General features: G+C 44.4%; 1 protein-coding gene and 1 long non-coding RNA gene across 4 annotated transcripts in view; one reads left to right on the forward strand and one right to left on the reverse strand.

Moving 5' to 3' along the window:
- rnf111 (ring finger protein 111) overlaps positions 1–16,866 on the forward strand; it is a 49,815-nt gene that overhangs the window by 24,089 nt on the left and 8,860 nt on the right. For 2 of the 3 annotated variants that reach the window (XM_069190532.1, XM_069190533.1), the window contains 4 exons: positions 7,684–7,844; positions 9,876–10,070; positions 10,380–10,717; positions 13,668–13,911. In XM_069190532.1, coding sequence (XP_069046633.1) covers positions 7,684–7,844; positions 9,876–10,070; positions 10,380–10,717; positions 13,668–13,911 — 938 coding nt within the window. The remainder of the gene's footprint in view (positions 1–7,683; positions 7,845–9,875; positions 10,071–10,379; positions 10,718–13,667; positions 13,912–16,866) is intronic. The other variant, XM_069190534.1, reaches the window with a different exon arrangement.
- On the reverse strand, positions 13,019–14,938 carry LOC138239229 (uncharacterized). The gene is made up of 3 exons (XR_011189701.1): positions 14,654–14,938; positions 13,607–14,008; positions 13,019–13,359 (listed from the first exon to the last, which is right to left on the reverse strand). It is a non-coding gene; the product is annotated as an uncharacterized lncRNA (long non-coding RNA).

Consider the following 16,866-nt stretch of genomic DNA (forward strand, 5'->3'; position numbering starts at 1 on the left):
GGGTTGACTGAGTTTACCAACCCCCCCGCCCCTGTAAAAATTACCATCCACCAAGGCTGGTTCATCTTCTGGAGATGCCCTTGGGTCACAGTGTTTCCCTTGCTGTATGAACCTAAGATCTTTCAAACGTCCCTTTATTTGATTTTGAGAAATGACATTGGGGACATTAAATCCGGGTGATACAATGCAATCGACATTCTCAGCTTTTGGCTTTGTCAAAGTCCTCCAAGCAACGTCAATTCCTGATGCATGAGAATAAGTACCAGTTTTCCAAATGATTTATTCAGTATGATACATTGTGATGTTTGTTTTCCCCTTACGCCCAAGCCTGTTGTATATAAGACTTTCATTGGTCAGTGTAGAAGACATCAGAACAAGAGGCCACGTGGTTCTTCCTTCTGCGTGTTCTTCTGGGGTTTGGATGGGTGTGATGTAATGAAAGGTTATAAAGGTCACTGAGATTGCCAGACTGGTGGCCGGAGCCAAGAGTTCGCTGTATTAACTCCCAGCCCTGCTGCTCAGGGGAGGTGCAGAAAGGTGGCTCAACAGAGAGGGCGCTAGGTGTGGGGCTGTGTGGCTGTGTGACTGTACTATCCGGTAGCATTCCACTCGGCTCGCTCTTCTCCTCCCTTTAATTGTTATTGAGGTGCTTTGGTGCATGGTACTTAAAATCATTTCCAACGGCTTGATTCCATTATCCTGCTCAGTGGTTCCAGAAATAGCTGGGCTGACAAGCTGGCCTGCAAGCAATGTCACTTTGTCAGCCCAGATTAATTGCTTTCTGTTTGTCATGTGCGTCTTCCTCTCCAACCAGCCTGGTTTTGAGGCGAAAATTACCGGTAATGGAATCGGTAATAGGTTACTTTTCCTGCCCCCCGCTGTGAATCCATATCCCTGTACATCTGCTTGAGAGCCTTTTTTTTCCACTCGTTTTTCACAAACGAAGGGGAGCTGCGATCAGGCAGCATCTGTTCTTTTCACAGGCCTGAGCACAGGGGCCTGTCATTTGATAGCGCCCCTGATTCATGAAGGGCATTCACGTTTCATTAAAATTTAAGCTTGCAAACCACAATAGAGGACCCCTGCGTCTGTCATATATTTTTATTTTTTATGATACCGATATTCATGGCCGTCACATGTCCTGTGTGGTAGTGGTGTAATACCACCACAAACCTGGCTAGAAGAGTCAGGTTAGCACACATGCACAGACACGTGCTACTTAGCTGGTCTGATTAATTAACAACTTAATACTTCTATTATAAATTTAATTAGGTGAATTGTTCAGTTTACTACTGAGGTCAGACAAAAAAAACAATACATTCCAGGCCCTCCAGAGGTTGAATGTGACAACCCTGCCCCACGCGTATAAAATATTAATTGGTGTCTTTCTGATGCTGTTTTTTTTACATCCGTTAAGCTGTGATAGTTCGGTAGAGAAATCTGCTCAAATTGTGTGAGGTCTGTGAGAATCTGGATCGAAACAATCAAGCAGTGGGTTGCTCTTATTTATATTAGATTGAGCCTTTTGACTTCCAATAGTTTTTTTTTATTCCCTGACTCAGTGGCTGGTCACAGGTAGCAGTTTGAGGCTGAACAGGAGTAACTTTGTAGGAAATGTGTTCCTCCATGTTGAAGAACAGATTTTGGTAGTCGTGGAGACGGTTACAATTGTTCACAATCTTAAGACCAGGGTCGCTGTGTCTTGTAAATAAAAAAAAAATTAAAGCTAGTAAGAGCTGGCTGACTCACTTTTCGATCCCGTTAACATTTGCTTCAGAACCTTGATAAAAACCCTCAATCCACAGAAAAGAAGACAAATGCCACATATTTATCTTTCTACCCCATAATGGTTTATGATTCCAGTACAAGGCAGAACCTGTAAATGAGTGAGCCTTCTTAAGAGATCTTAAAGTTCAGTGTAGCCGCATACAGCTGGCAGAAGAGGGGGACTTTACTTGGTTTTAACTTGCACAGCCCTTGACGCTCATTTACAGCTTCTCTCTCCACCGGTATCCCAGTTCACTGCAGAATACAAAGCCAAGAGAAAGAAAGACCTACAGGCTGTAAAACCATTTTGCAGGAGTCAGTTGAAGTAAGGGGTGGGGAGTGTGTTCTTTCCTTGATTTCCTGACTCATCAAAGCCCTGGTAATGTGTGTGGAATGCTGAGAGTGGGGTCTGAGGTGGGGTTTGGTGGGTCTAGGGATACTAACCAGAGACTCTGTGCTACTGGAATGTGACTGACCGAGGTTACAATGTGAGGAGGGCCTTTCTTTCCTTCTGGACATTCAAGAGGAACCAGACAGCACATCAAGTCCCTGCCTCCCCCATCCTTGTCAGAGTTTCTGGCTGGGGTAGGGGCTATGAAGTGTGGTGTTGAGGTGCAAGTGCCTGGGTTGTTTTTAGCTGTGCTGTTTCTGTCTTTCTGCCCTGCCAACTGATCTTTCTCCATCTTGGCTTCAGAATCTCATCCTCCTGGCTCTGAGCCTCACTTATGAATCTGCTAGCAGGTCAGGATCTCTCTGGGTATCACCTGCATCAACATGACCTGTGCTCTCACTCTTCTAGAGACTTTCTTTTGACATTTGCATATTTTGCAGATTGGACTGCGTTCTTCCCAGTTTTCCAAAATTCAGTTTATATGGGAGGTGTCTTATCATCCTAACCTGTTATCATCATCGTCTTCAGCTGTAGCATGTTTCTTTTAATGAGTTAATGAACATTGTCCAGATTAAATCCTCTTTACCAAGGATGATGTCAGGTCAGTATCTTGACTTTCTTAAACCAGAGTGAAAAACAACCTGAGCGTCCCATTTTAAAAGGAAGCTGGTGACAGATTCAGACCTGTGAGACCTGTCGACTCAAGTTGCATGAAGTCCTCAGTTGTTTAAAGCTCGTTGTGTTTTAAGTTTTAAGTTAAACTCCTCTCAAAGTTAGCACTTCCTGGAAATGGATGCAGTGTATGCTTTTAAAGCATGGAAAGAGGTGCAGGAGGGTCCAGTGGTATCTGATCACACAAGGTACCTTGACCCATTGTGAATCCCTGCCAGGTTGTTCTGACCCTTTCAGGACATTGGCGGGTTCAAAGGTCAGGAAATGATCATTGAAGTTGTCTGCTGAAAGAACCTTTGTTTACAAATCAAGGAGGGTGAAAAGTGGTGTGTGTGATGGGTCTTCGTAAACTTTGTCCTTATGAGGCAATGGACAAACCCTCCCCCATAAACGGATTGCTGCTTTCTGTTAGCAAAGGTATTGAAAGGAAACACATCTAAATTGAAGAGATAAAGGATGGCTCTCGTCTGCTTTGCTACATTTGTGATGGGTGATTTTGAAACCCAAACTTTATGGATAATAAACACATAATGTGTGAGTTATCATTTGCCTCATAGTGCTGTAGAATGGCATTTAACAGTGTTCACATTATGTAACATTTTCCTGTTAGCTTGCAGGAAAAAAAGATCCTGATGAGGATAAACAATTTTAAGGGCCACTTATTCAGTTGTGTTAATGGAACAATTCTCAACAATTTGGCATAATGATTAATTTAATTCTAAATAAAATGTATTTGTTTCCCTGGGACAGTTTATTTGAGGTAGTAAATTGCTGAAAGTAGTCCTAGCTATTTCAACAAGATCCGTTACAATAAGACATTATTCATGGGGGGCTTACAAGTGTTGGTGGGAAATTTCTCCCGGTGAGTTATAGATCCTTTTCTGAACTTTAATATGCCTTAGTGTGGGAGACCTTTTTTAATTTTAGTTGAGTGGTGTACTTGTATTTGAGTGGGGTATTTATGGGATTGCCTTATGGTTTAACATTATTTCCCATATGAGAGGCCCTTAATCAACCTATCCAACCATCCATCCATCCATTTTCTAACCACTTCACCCTGTTCGGGGTTGTGGATGAGCTGGAGCCTATCCTAGCAAGCAACGGGCATAAGGTGGCGTACAACAGGGATGGGATACCAGTTGATCGCAGGGCATATATGCAGGCACACATGCTCTCACACCAGGGCCAGTTTTCCCAGAAGCCAGATAACCTACCAGCATGTCTTTGGGCAGTGGGAGGAAACTAGAGCACCCGGAGGAACCTCACAGAAACATGGGGGAATCTACAAACTCCGTGTGGATAGCACTACAGGTGCAGGATTGAACCCAGGACCCCAATGCTGTAAGGGCCTTTAACCAGCCTGTTTACTTTTTTAGCTGCCGATTTCAACACTGAAGTGAGATTATGCATCACAAACCATTTAAAATCTAATGTGGAGCTGCCATTATGCAGTTGTGTGCGGTAATAACATGGAGTTGCTTGCAGCAGTTAAAAAGCTCACTTTTTTTTTACAAAAAGCATCATTGAGACCTGTATACAAGGGCATGTGTGAAATCCTAGGACCTGTTTCGCTTGCAGTAGCAACACAGTGGGGCTCCTGCCAGTCCCTTTTGTGTATCCCCCTGTGCACCACAAGTCCGTAAACACAGGATGGTAAAGCCCAGCTGTTGCCAAGCCTTATCCTTTGAGACCGCTGGGCGAAATTTGTTGTGTAGATACGACTGCTCGCCAAATTCCAGCTGCCTGCTTATGTTTATCGCTTTCCACTTCCCTTCCTAAAGACTCGTCGTAAACAGGTATTCCAAAATAATCCCACATCTGCTTCTTAGCAATTAGGAATTCCCAAGGTGGGGCCGCCGCATTGCTCTGGGAACCAAACATGAACCAATTAATGAGCAGCCCGATGCTTCTCGAGCAAGGGGAGCACGTAGCCCACCGGGGCACATTAACTGATGTGAATGCAGTGTAGGCATTCCCTGCAGGGCCGATGCTGGATACAGAATCTTGGCTCTACTTCATCACGGCATCCGCAGCAGAGCCGACTGGAACCAGGCGCGTATGTGTGTTTGTGCGTGTGTGGAGCCGAGGGCACGACTTCATAACATTCCAAACTCCCACTGGCCATGCACCGGCCCCAGAGAGGGGCAGAGTGTTGAGCGCTGGGTAGCAACCTGGTGGAGTTAGGGCAGCAACTCGGGGCTCTGAGGGTTTGCAAAAAAGGAAAAGAGGAGACGGGCTGATTAAAGGGAACGTCGGCAAACATCAGTCGAGAGGTAGATTAATGCGTTGTGTCCTGTATCACAGCATGAAAACTGTATGAATGCGTGATAAACCGAGTGATTCAGCTGTCACAGGGAAGGTAATGACACTTCATAGGTTTAATCTAGAGCGTTGTGCATGATTTAACAGTTTAGAGACCATTGGGGGGAAAAAAGCAGAAGCTTTAAACCATGTAGGCCTTTCATTATTTTCCCCCTTTGATGTCGTCATTCATATGATTTCCAGCAGATGATAACGTATGGTATCAATAACCCTTCTCCCTTGTGTGGAGGGGATAGAACAGTCTTTCACTCCAGTAATTGTTAAAGAGAAGAAACAATAGGAGCGGATACGATAGCTCTCGCTGGCCTCGCAGGATTTCTCCCTCTCCGCCCCTCCTTCCCCCTCGCAGTTAATCATTTTGTTATGATGCCTTAATGATGCAATCTGCGGTTAAGAGGTTAGAGCCGCGCGCTGGGAGGCCGGGGTTAATTCCCTCCGCAGGCCTCGCTATCTGACGAGCAGTACTGGGGAGCCTCCTCCTTCTCACAGCATTCATCCCGGAGGTGAGACGGGGGGGAGGGAAACACACACACACACACCGCACGACTCGGAGAAGCAGGACAGCTCTACTTCAGGTGCATTTAAATCCACAAATAATCCAATATAAACACAGCACACACAGCGTGACTAGGTGAAGCCAGACAGTCCTACGCCGGTTGTTTAAATCCACAGATAATCAGATACAAATACAACATGCACAGCACGATGGAGAGAACAAAGACCACTCTGCTTCAGGTGTGTTTAGATCCGTAAATCAAATGTAAACAACACGCACAGCGTGACTAGAAGGAGGAAAACTGTGTACTTCAGATGTGTTTAAATCCACAGATCAAATCTAAATACAGGCACACAGCGAGAGCGCCGTCCCCTGCGTTAAACACAAGAGACAGAATGAGCTCTTCTGCTTTTGTCTGTCCGGATAGACCAGCAGGTTTGAAGACTGTACCCCTTACCCATCCCATGAGTTTGGCTGATCAATGTGGAGCTTCATGCTGGGATGTGATGTGCGCTGACCCACCATCCCCAGCCCAGAGCCCTCACCATACACTGCTCTGCTCTCAGCTCAGGCCTGCCTCCATTCCACAGACTGTTTTGGAGGCTGTGCAGCACAACCAGTACAACTACAGCTGACTTCAAACTGCTTCGTAAACTCAAACTGCTTTCTGAAACATTTTTTTTTATTTATTTCATATTGTTTCCACGCCCCAGGCCTTTACGTGTGAGCTTTCAAGCTTAGCTGTCTATGGCAGGTGTGGCTGTTGATTTTCAAGCCATATGAGCTAACAGAAACTTGCCTTAACTTTATTTTCCAATCGCTTGTTATTTTTTGGTGTTTACGTAACATGCCAGAAAGGAAATGAATGAGTAAATAGTGATGGTATACAAGAGGTTTAAAGTGATTTAAAAAATACATAAACAATATTGAAATGTTATGACAGAGTAATCAGAAAATGCTGTTTAACACTGTCTGCAGTCTTAGACATTGCAAGCAAAATTACTAGGATGTGACATCAGTATTGCACACTTCAGGAATACAAACTAGGATGATCTCATCACACTCCCTGCATTCATGACATAAGCATGATCCAAAACACTGGTCTGTTCCAGGGTGAGCAGGCTTCTCTTTTTAATCATTTAACTAAGGAGCAAATTGGTTGTGGAAAAAAGTGTTTACTTTAAACCAACTGTTCCAGATCTGGGCTGCAGAAGTTAACTTTTCCGGGCCTTTTGGCAGTTATGTGATAAAATGACATTTCCTGAAGTTTTCGGGACTTCAAAGTTGTTTTTTGTGCTTTTGTTGGTGTGACAAAAGAGTTAACCTGTCTCTGGGAATCTGAACCCTGGGCAAGGGGAGTCATGCCAGAGTTGTGTGAATGCTCTTGAGTTAACTTTTCTCTCCAGTTCCTTTCAATGGATGTCTGCCAATTCTTAAATTATCTTTTAATTACCATTCTCCCTTTCCACCTTGCAGGCACGTTTATTCACCAGCATATCTCCCCTGTCTTTGTGGTCTCCCCTCATAATCTCTCTCTTAGCTTCAGAGTCCCAACCCGTCTCTCAGCTCAAGAGTCGCTCTTCCAATATGCCATTAAGAAGGCTTGATAAAGGATGGAATTTTCTTCAGGAAAGCCTCTACATGGCTTAAAAAGAGCGTACCTGCAACAAAAACCTCATGGCAGCTACAGTATGTCATTTAAACTTCTGTAGCAATGTTTAATGATCAACCTATCGAAAAGAGAGCGGGCTTATTCTGTGGTTTATTCATCCCAGACATAGTGGAGAATGCCTTGGGCTAAAACTTCACTAAAACTTCATTTTTTGAAAGTACGCCTGGTATTTTAAGGAGACGTTAAATATATAAGAACAGGGGAGTTCCCCAAATGTTGCTAGAGGGAAGAAAAATTCAAGACGTTTTTCATTTTCCTGCTGCACTATTAAAATCTGACGGAAGGGTGTTGTCCGGACCCCGAGGTTGGCGATCGGAACCGAGCGTTGCCCAGACTCACGCAGCATGCGGTTTGTCTTCCCAGGTCTCGCTCGGCTGGGGGCCACTCGCGCTCGCACTGGGGCCCCGTCTGCAGCTCGCAAAGCCGCGCGCAGGACCAGCGCAACCGCCACCGCCTGTCCACCGTCATCCAGCCGCTGAGGCAGAGCGCCGCCGAGGTGGTGGACCTGACGAAGGACGAAGACGGTAAGGCCCCCTGCCGCCGCTCTGCCTGTGACCCTTCAGAAAGGGGCGGGGGGGGGGGGGGCACCAGAAACAGGCCATCGCGGGCAGGGGAGGCAGCTTCTGCTGCTCCTTCTGTACCGCTATTTTAGCAACATAACGCAATGAATGGCAAATCAGGTTGAATGGAGAAACAGGCCACCTTCAGGAAAAAAAAACGGTCAGTGGGCTTCAGCTTAATGAAGATGACCTTCAAGCCGTGGAGCAAAACTTCAGCGTGATCACATTTTCATCGCAGAAGGCGTGGAGCTTGTTGAACAATAAGCAGACAATGTCTTCATGAGCCCCCATTCAGAGAACCTGCTAGGATCCGTCCTTCCTCTGACTTTCCTCATGAGCAGCTGATTACAGTTGTCAGTACAGCTTGCCGTGATTGAATTAAGACCCTCTCCCGATTAACTGCTTGTGTACAATATTGAACTTATTTGCAAGTAGGTGTTGCTAACCTTTTTGGACAAAATGAAGGGCTGTTTTGTTCCTGAAACTGAGCGACCTTGAGGTAGGGAAGCATTAGCATCTGTTTCAATGACAGGGCCCACTGGTTGTGTCCTTAATGATTGTGAATCAAAATGGACACATGACTGCTCCGTTATGTATTGGCTGCCAGATCCCCAGTTATTACAGATCTGGTAAATTCGAAAAGACCAGGGGAGGGCGAGGGTTCCAGCAGTAGTTCATTGCAGTTAAGTATATTCCTCCTTTCTGCCTTCCGAGATTCACTGTCACAATCTAAATCTCTTCTCTGTCTCTTATACACCTATCACAAAATATAGGGCAAGAAGAACTTGTAATAGAAACTGAATCCCAGAGTGAAACATGTAGCGAATAGTTCCCACTGTGAAACAGAATTGGATTTCTATTCCAGCAGTAAAATAACCCCGACTGGCAAACGGAATTGTAATTTATTTTTCGTATGTGCGTATATAAAATCCCTCTAGTCTGATCTAAATGAGTAAATGACTTGTCAGATTCTCATATTACGCAGCGTGGGATTAAAAACGTTAGATGTCACATTAAATAAACGAATTTGTCATAACTCAGTTTTTCAGTAGGATTAGCTTCAGTATGTGCGATTTCTGTTTTGTCGCTGTCGTTATTTTTTTGTTTTAGAAATTCAATTAAATCAATTAGCGTTGTACAGATGCAGCTATTTACATACAAATGCAATGTGCACAAGCATAAATAAAAGTGAGATGGTAGATTAATCCATCATCTCTTATAAAACCACATAATAACCAGACTTCCCCTCTAGCAACTGTTTGGATCTTAAAACTTCAGTCAGAGAAAATACAGCATTGATGGGTTTCTTGTCCAGAATGAGGAGTATGGTTTCTATTATTATTTTTTTAAATTTACAGTGCAATTTCCTATCAGTAAATTAACACAATGATATTTTTTAGATTGAACACAAGTCCAATTCATTAAACCCGAACAAAGTGACATTCAGGGCTATTGAAAAGTCTGTAAGGCGAAAATCCAAGCATCTCCCCTTTCAATCCATGTCTTTAACGCTGCTGGCTATAAGCACATCATAACCTGTCTGCTGCTGTAGTGTAGCTCAGTGTTTTATCTTCAAAGCTACAGGCTCTATTGAGTGTAGTCTGGGTTTTCTAGGGTAAAGAAATGGGAAAACGCACATTAAGGGTTCTAAATAGCTTAATTTTTATTACCTCCACAGTTGAAAATACGAGAGTATGGCCGTCTAATTATAACAAGTGCTGTATTGGCATTTCTTTGAGGAGGGGTATTCATTTTGAATATTAAGAAAAAAAGATGCTTTGCTAGAAAGCTAATGAGATGTGTTGCCTGTTTTCAAGGCAGTGGAAGACATCACAGAAGAAAGAGCTGAACGGACAAACCCGTTTACCAGCATAGGTCGATCTGGATAAGGGTGTCTGCTGAACATTCAACAGCTATAATAATAGTGACTGTAGTGGGGGTTGGTCAAAATCCTCTGTCAAAAACTGTTTTTTTTTTTGTCCTGCTTTTTCTCAGATCTCACAGTAGTGCCAACAACGTCTGACAGCGGGCACCCCCAGCCTGTCAGCTCCTCTTCCAATAATGCCTCTACCTCAGAGCAGCCCCTGGACAATGCTGCCCCTGGCCCCTCCACCAGCAGCCATGCCTCTGCGTCCGAGACCATGCTGGGAGGGCCTGCACACAGCAGCACAGCTGGCCCAGTGGCAGGGGGTAAGGAAGGCCCTTGAGCTCACGGGGCGCGCTGCGTAGGAACAGGATCAGGACACCACCATGCCCTTCTCCCGTGTTTCCTCTTTCTGTACCGCTGAAACTGCATGCTCCACACTCCTTGGGAGAGTGATCATACCTGTACTTGCATGTCTTTAGATATGGTTCACTGAATTTGAGGTCTGCATAATTATACAGTGCATCCAAGCTCTGCTTTTAATCCATGGTATAAAACAGTGGTTTGTTTCTTTTATTAAACATTTCTTGTGGAATGTAACTGGTGTTTAACATCTTTGTCTCTGTTTGTCTAAGATGACACTAGAAGAGGCTCGGCCACCCTGGCAGGGGAGGGTGCAGGACCGGCGATGCCCAGGCTGCCATCTTGCTGCCCTCAGCACTCTCCTTGTAGTGGGCCCTCACAGGGGCACCTCCCACTGAGCCACAGCCACTCCAGCTGCATGCAGGCCCAGGCCCAGCCAGCCTCGCAGCACGGCCACTCACACCACTTCCAGCACCACCACCACCACCATCACCACGCGCCCCCGCCCCCCCTGCCTTTCCCGGAGTCCAGCTGCCCCCTGGAGAGGCCCACCGCCATGCCCGCGCCCTGCGGGGCTGTTAATGCCTCAGGCAGCCAGTACCATGACCAGGTAGGCATTATCTGCCCTCTGCCCTCTTTTTCCTGGTGGCCATAGCCCATAGGACCACAGGTGATCCCCCACTGCTAGCAGGGCATCAGTGGTGGTTGTGAGCTCAGCACAAGCAGTAGCCAGTTGAGCTGGTGGACAAGGCCAGGAGGAGTTAAGAAGTTGCCCGGATTTAGGAAAAAAAAAAGTGTTGGTAATTTAGACAGTTATCAGGCATGCTTCAGTTACTATGCATATCTGAATTGTAGAAACTTGTAAGTTCTTTTTTTAAGAAACAGCTGGATGAGATCCTTGGATTAATAAGCTACCAAATTAGGGCGAAAGACCAGATGGGCAGCTCTCATTTGTAGGCTAATGTTCTGAAGTAAAATCATTTTTAGGCAAAGCCGCCTGTTTTGTCTGTCACTGCATAGTACCTTAAGCAACCTGAAGGTGTGACGTTACGTGGGTGTTTTGGACTGATTTACAAATCAGTTTGTGTTGAGAATTCCAGTGTGGTTCCGTTAGGAGGGGTTCAGATCATAGTGATGTGTTTCAAGTTCAGGCCATTAGAGTAAGGATCTCCTTTCCGTGTGTACCACTGGCAAAGGGGGAAGTATTCATGAAAGAGAATTCAGAATATGGGAGCTGTTTGTAGATGTGCAGTTTGACAGAAGCTTTGAAAAGAAATGATTTAACCTGGAGATCTGGGGTTTACGTGTATCAGAGAAACCTGGAATTCAAGGGCTCATTTTTGTATCTTGGGTTCCGATTGGAAATCGAGCTTCTGAGGGCATGTTGAGATTTATGACCTTTGCCCTACATAGAGGTCTTTGTGGATCTTTTTTTCTGTAGCATTGCATGAAGCTAGAGCTCTTATGAAACCACTGTGCATTCACCTTGATCTTCCATTCATGTGCATCTTCAGATAAATAAATAATGACTTGTTTTCTCATGCTGCATATTGACTACATTCCAGTTATAGGGAACAGCAGTACAGGATCTTGGTGGAACATTCATTTTCAGAAACATGTCAGGCAAGTTTAGTTTTGATTGCCGTCCTGCTGTGACAAAGGAGCATTTATACCTCTCAAGTAAATCCAGATCCTCAAAGTGTTCATTACTGAATTCACTCATCGTGCTGTGTAAGGCAAGTCAGTACAGTTTTCTCCCTTTAATGCAGAATTCTGTCATTTCTTTGTCAGTCAAGCAAACGACTGATATAGCACAAATAAAGCACAAAGTCATTCAGATGAATATGTAAATTATTTATGATAAGCAATTACATTTATTAGGAAATTAGGTCTAATAGTGTTGTTCCTGCCACAGTCTTTACATAGAGTTTTCTTCCAGTTTTTGGTGCATTAAAAGAATTTGCAGAGTGCATGACCACAAGCCTGTGCAGGCACACATTGTTTATTAATGAAGTTGCATGTCTTTTAATGTCACTCTGCTCACGAATGCCAAAAGATAAAAATCATTTGCAGTGAATAATATTTTAATCTTCATCCAAAAATATTTGCCATCATTGCTTTTTTTATAGAATACCACGTGAGATATACAGTGGCCCATTTCAAGTCTAAAAAAACTGCACCATTAATTCATTGAAAAAAAATAATTTGCCTCAGTTGACAAATAATTTATATTTCAACAAAACTGTTCTAAAGAAAACTGCTGGAAGGTTCTGTAAGCCAGACAGAGCCTGTTATGAGATTAACAATTCAAGATACGTATATGAATAATTCAGATTCTGCTAATTGCTGAAGCTGCTGAATTTTATTGTTTACGATGAAACTTTGCTCCCGGATCAATAAGGCTTTTTAAAATGTAATGAATGTAGGCAAAGAGGGGGATGGTGTCTGGAAGTTAGGTTTGGGGCTCTTTTCCTCCTTTATTTAAATGCACTGCTTCAAGCCTGCTTTAATAATTCATTTATGGATATGCATTCCAAAATGTGTCAAATTTTTAGCATAGAAAGGAAGTGGTTATGTGTTGAATACATTTGAAGACGTTCCACACTTTGATAAAGTAGCCACAAGCTGCAGATGCCCTCAGCCATTACAGATGCACATACAGTTGTGAGCCATATTGCCAGAATGGGTTATATAGTATGTATAATACATCAAAGTGTTCAGACCTGTTTAAAACAGGACAGATTTCTCCTTGAATGTAAAATAAACCCTCCACTGGTACGACGGTATTTTCTCTCATTCTTTGATTATTTATTATTTTCAGCCTCAGCCTGCTTTAGAGAGAGAACTGATGATGAGCTCTATTGTTACACTGTTTCATATATAAAATCCATGACGTTTTGTATATTGTTGTCTTGAAGCTGAGAGATTCAGTCACTCCAGAGATGAAAGGCAGCCTGGCAATCTGTAGCCCCGTAATGCGCGCTGGCTCGCTTTAGTGTTAAACTTCTGTCTCTGGCGCTGATGGTATCTGAATTTATATATTTTGATTTTAAAAATGTTCTTTAAAAGAGCCCTTAGCACTTGGCCATGGAGGGTTCATTGGCAAGCCTTAGAACTCTGGCTTTTAACAATCCCTGAGCATCAGTTTCTGCAGGAGTTTTCATTTCGCTGGCGGGGGTTCAACTAGATCACTCCTTTTATCCTTTCTGCAGTTCAGGCCCAGTCATAACAGGTTCTTTCTTCAGATATGACCTAGGGAGATGAAATAGGCAAATTATTTCATTAAATAACACCTTAACATATGCAGGAAAGCAGACCTATGGTTTATCATATGCATGGTTTTTCACTTCTATTTTCTTTTGATGTCTATTAATGCTACCCAGCACAAAGAATTGCGTTATTTTATTGCATGGACTTCCACGTTTGCCTTTTACTGTAGCCGTGGAATGACACGGGTAAATAAGTAATGAACTGAAACGATTAACTGTATCTGCTGTACTTCGCTGTGCGTGAGCGTTCGTGGCCCGCTGGTGATGAGCTGTGGGACGGGTGCCTTTCAGCAGACCCTGCCCGTGGACTTGAGCAGCAGTGGGGTGAGGAGTCACGGCGGCAGCAGCTTCCACGGGACCTCGGCCTTTGACCCCTGCTGCCCGGGATCCTCCTCTCGGCCGGCGGTGTACGGCTCCCAGGCGGCGGCCGGGCCCAGCCAGCCGGTCTCCGTGGACAGCTATGGCTCTGGAATGGTGGCCCAGCCCCAGCCACAGCCCCAGCTGTCCTCCTGCAGACATTACCTGCACCCCTCGTGTGAGTATCTCTTCCTTATGTGCACCTGGTTCACACCGCCGGTGGGGGTGGGGGGTGTAGGGGGGCAGGTTCTTCAGCACTGGCACCCGAACACTTCCTGCGCGAGACATGTGGAAGACGAGGCATTAATCAATGATTTGGGTCACAAGAGCTTGGGAGATCTGCCAGTTAGACGCCCAGGTGGGTTATCCTGAGGATCACTGGATGCTGAAAGGGTGGTTCTGGGAATGAGGGCAGCATGACCCTTGACCCTCCAGGCCCACGTTGTGTCCACTTCCCTGACCAGTGAGCACGTCAGACCTTTGTGTCACCGAGTGCCATGTGTGCTGATTCGCACTGGTGTTGTGGTGTTGCTCTGAAGGAGCAGGTAGATTCATTGAGCACCTTGAGCTAAACCAATTTTCTGCCGTTTTCTAAAGAAAAGGATGCATAGTCACCCATTGTGATATGCAGTTTGCCTTGAATGAACTAGTTTTGTCAGAAATAGATGTTCAACTCACTTTGGCAGTTACTAACTTTAATGTGTTTGTTTTAGTTCTCTGTGCTACCTTTATTTTATGGATCTCGTAAAAAAAAAAACTTCTACACAAACCAGTGTTTTTTCAGTGACGTTCGGCTTTTGTTTCCAAAGGCAGCGTTTCGGCTGTGAAGCCTTCTTCAGGCGTGAAGGCTGAACTCACACTTGAAGAAAGCTCCGTAGCCAAAAGTGTCATTTTCCTTTCAGCATGGAATAAACCTTTACCTGTATTTTTGACTATTTCTTGAACAGATCCACCAGATCTGTTTTGGGAGTTTTCTTGCTGAATTAGGCACTGCTGAGTCCTCTGTGAGCATCAGACCCTATGGCAGATAAGAGTAGAGGCAATGTTGGGTTCTTGACTGGTAGTGCGTTTAAGTAAGGTACTTGCTCGGTTTGGTCCAGTAAAACGCCCCAGTTGTGGAAAAAGTGTACAATTCTACATCGCCTTGAAAAAAGCTAACTAGTTTCCATGCCGCTCAGCCTGACCGCGGTTTGCATTGCCATTGAACTGAACTGGACACTTCCGCTGAACCTCCCCCGCCGCCCCAGCACTCTAGTATCGGCGTGTTCGATTGGCCAGTGTTGTTTGGGTCGTAGCATTCCTTGACCCGATTGGGCGCCCCCTGCCCTTGTTTGCCTAAAAGCCATTTGCGAGGCCGGAGGGAGGGACGCGTGGGTAATTGCGCAGTTTTTTGGTCGTGGGAAGGTGATCCAAGTGCGCGAGACATGACTTCTGTGGATTCGCCTTGCTTCTGTTTGCCTTTAGCTGGCTATCAAATTTACGCAGGTATGTTTGTTTTGTGCTCTTCAAGTAAACGTAACGAGGGTATTCTTCCTTTTCATTTTAAACTGTGTAGGTTTTATTAAACTGACGCGTTAGTGCCGCTCTGTTTAATCCGACTGCATTATTAACTTCACAATAAAAATAATCGACTGGGATATCCGTAGATAAAGCCGTCACATAAAGTGCTAGTAGATTACAGTTGAGACCGCTTACCTTTTTAATGCAAGTAACAGTGTTTCGAAGTAGTGGGGTGGGCTTTAAAAACGCGCGGCGTGTGTAGACATCCACATTGATTGCCTCCCGGACATGGGCTAGGCTTGAGGGAGCGGGGTGTCCCGGGGCCCGTGCATGCTCAGGCAGCCGATGTATTCGCACAGTAATGTCACAGTGGGTGGCAGACTGCGTTCAACCTCTTCATTCCCCGCATGGGGGGAGTTGTGCGGTTCCAAGGGCGACAGAACCGCATTCTCTCAACTTCTGCCTTTGTCAAGTAAGGGCGTTGGAGCATGAGACGATGTACCGTAGTTCCTTATGGAGTATGAGTGATGAAGGTATATATAGGACATCCATCCGTTTTATAGCCCGCTTTATCCAGTACAGGGCTGGGGATCAGCCGGAGCCTAACCCGGCAAACAACGGGCTCAAGGCAGGGTACACCCTGGGCGGGACACCAGTGTATCACGGGACACAAACAGACACTCATGTACAGGATGTACATGTGCACTCTTGTGCGATGTACAGGAAGTGTGATTTCCGTTTCTGTAAAGGCTTTCGTGGTCGTGCTGTGCCTATCCTCGTTATTGATCAGCGAAATAAAGGCTTATAACCCAGAGCCTTTAGTAGCATGCGGAGTCCATGAACTGGGTCCCTTTCAGTGCTGCTGTAAAGACTGTTCTGTTAGTATTTAGCAGTAATCTTAAAATATGACATTCCTTGTTTTGGTGTATAAATAATGTCAGTGAAATTAGTCTATACCATTGCATCAGATCTGCCCTTTTGAAATGTTGAGTAAAAATGGGTTGTTTAGGAATTTTCAGGTGTGGTCTGTAGTTATGTTATTTGCATTGTATTAAGTACTCTTTTGTTCACAGTGCCCCATACATCTGCTTAATGGAATATTTAATGGTGTTCCAAATAAGTTTGTGCTTCATTAAAGCTTTAATTATTTTTTTAAATTACACTAATTTTTGTATTACGCTAAGGAATATTAGGCTATAACTAGTTACCTTAATTTAAAAGTTTTGCAAATCGAATGGAGTCTTGCATTCCTACAGAAGTTATAACCAAGGACTGTGACAGAACAAGGACAAACCTAAAATCTATTACTTGAAATATGTAAGTTGATATTTTGAAATGTATTTTAAAGGTTTCAGTGGGGAAGAAAATAGTGTTATATAGGTTGGTTTTGAAGATCTGTTTAAACAAGTTGACTTTCTGTATATACTCCCCTAACAAAACCTAGCACGTTGAAAATATTAGTTATAGCTATTTGGCACTGTCCTGCTTTACATTGTAATTTGACTGCCTGGTCTTTTCGAAACCTGCTTGCAACGCAGCATATTTTGTAGGCAGATGCTACACAAATACGTAATAGCACAACAAAGGACCTACTTTATGCGAATTTGTCATTATAATTTCTAAAATGAGAGGA

This window comes from Lepisosteus oculatus, chromosome 5 (assembly GCF_040954835.1).
Source record: "Lepisosteus oculatus isolate fLepOcu1 chromosome 5, fLepOcu1.hap2, whole genome shotgun sequence".
Lineage (NCBI taxonomy): Eukaryota > Metazoa > Chordata > Actinopteri > Semionotiformes > Lepisosteidae > Lepisosteus > Lepisosteus oculatus.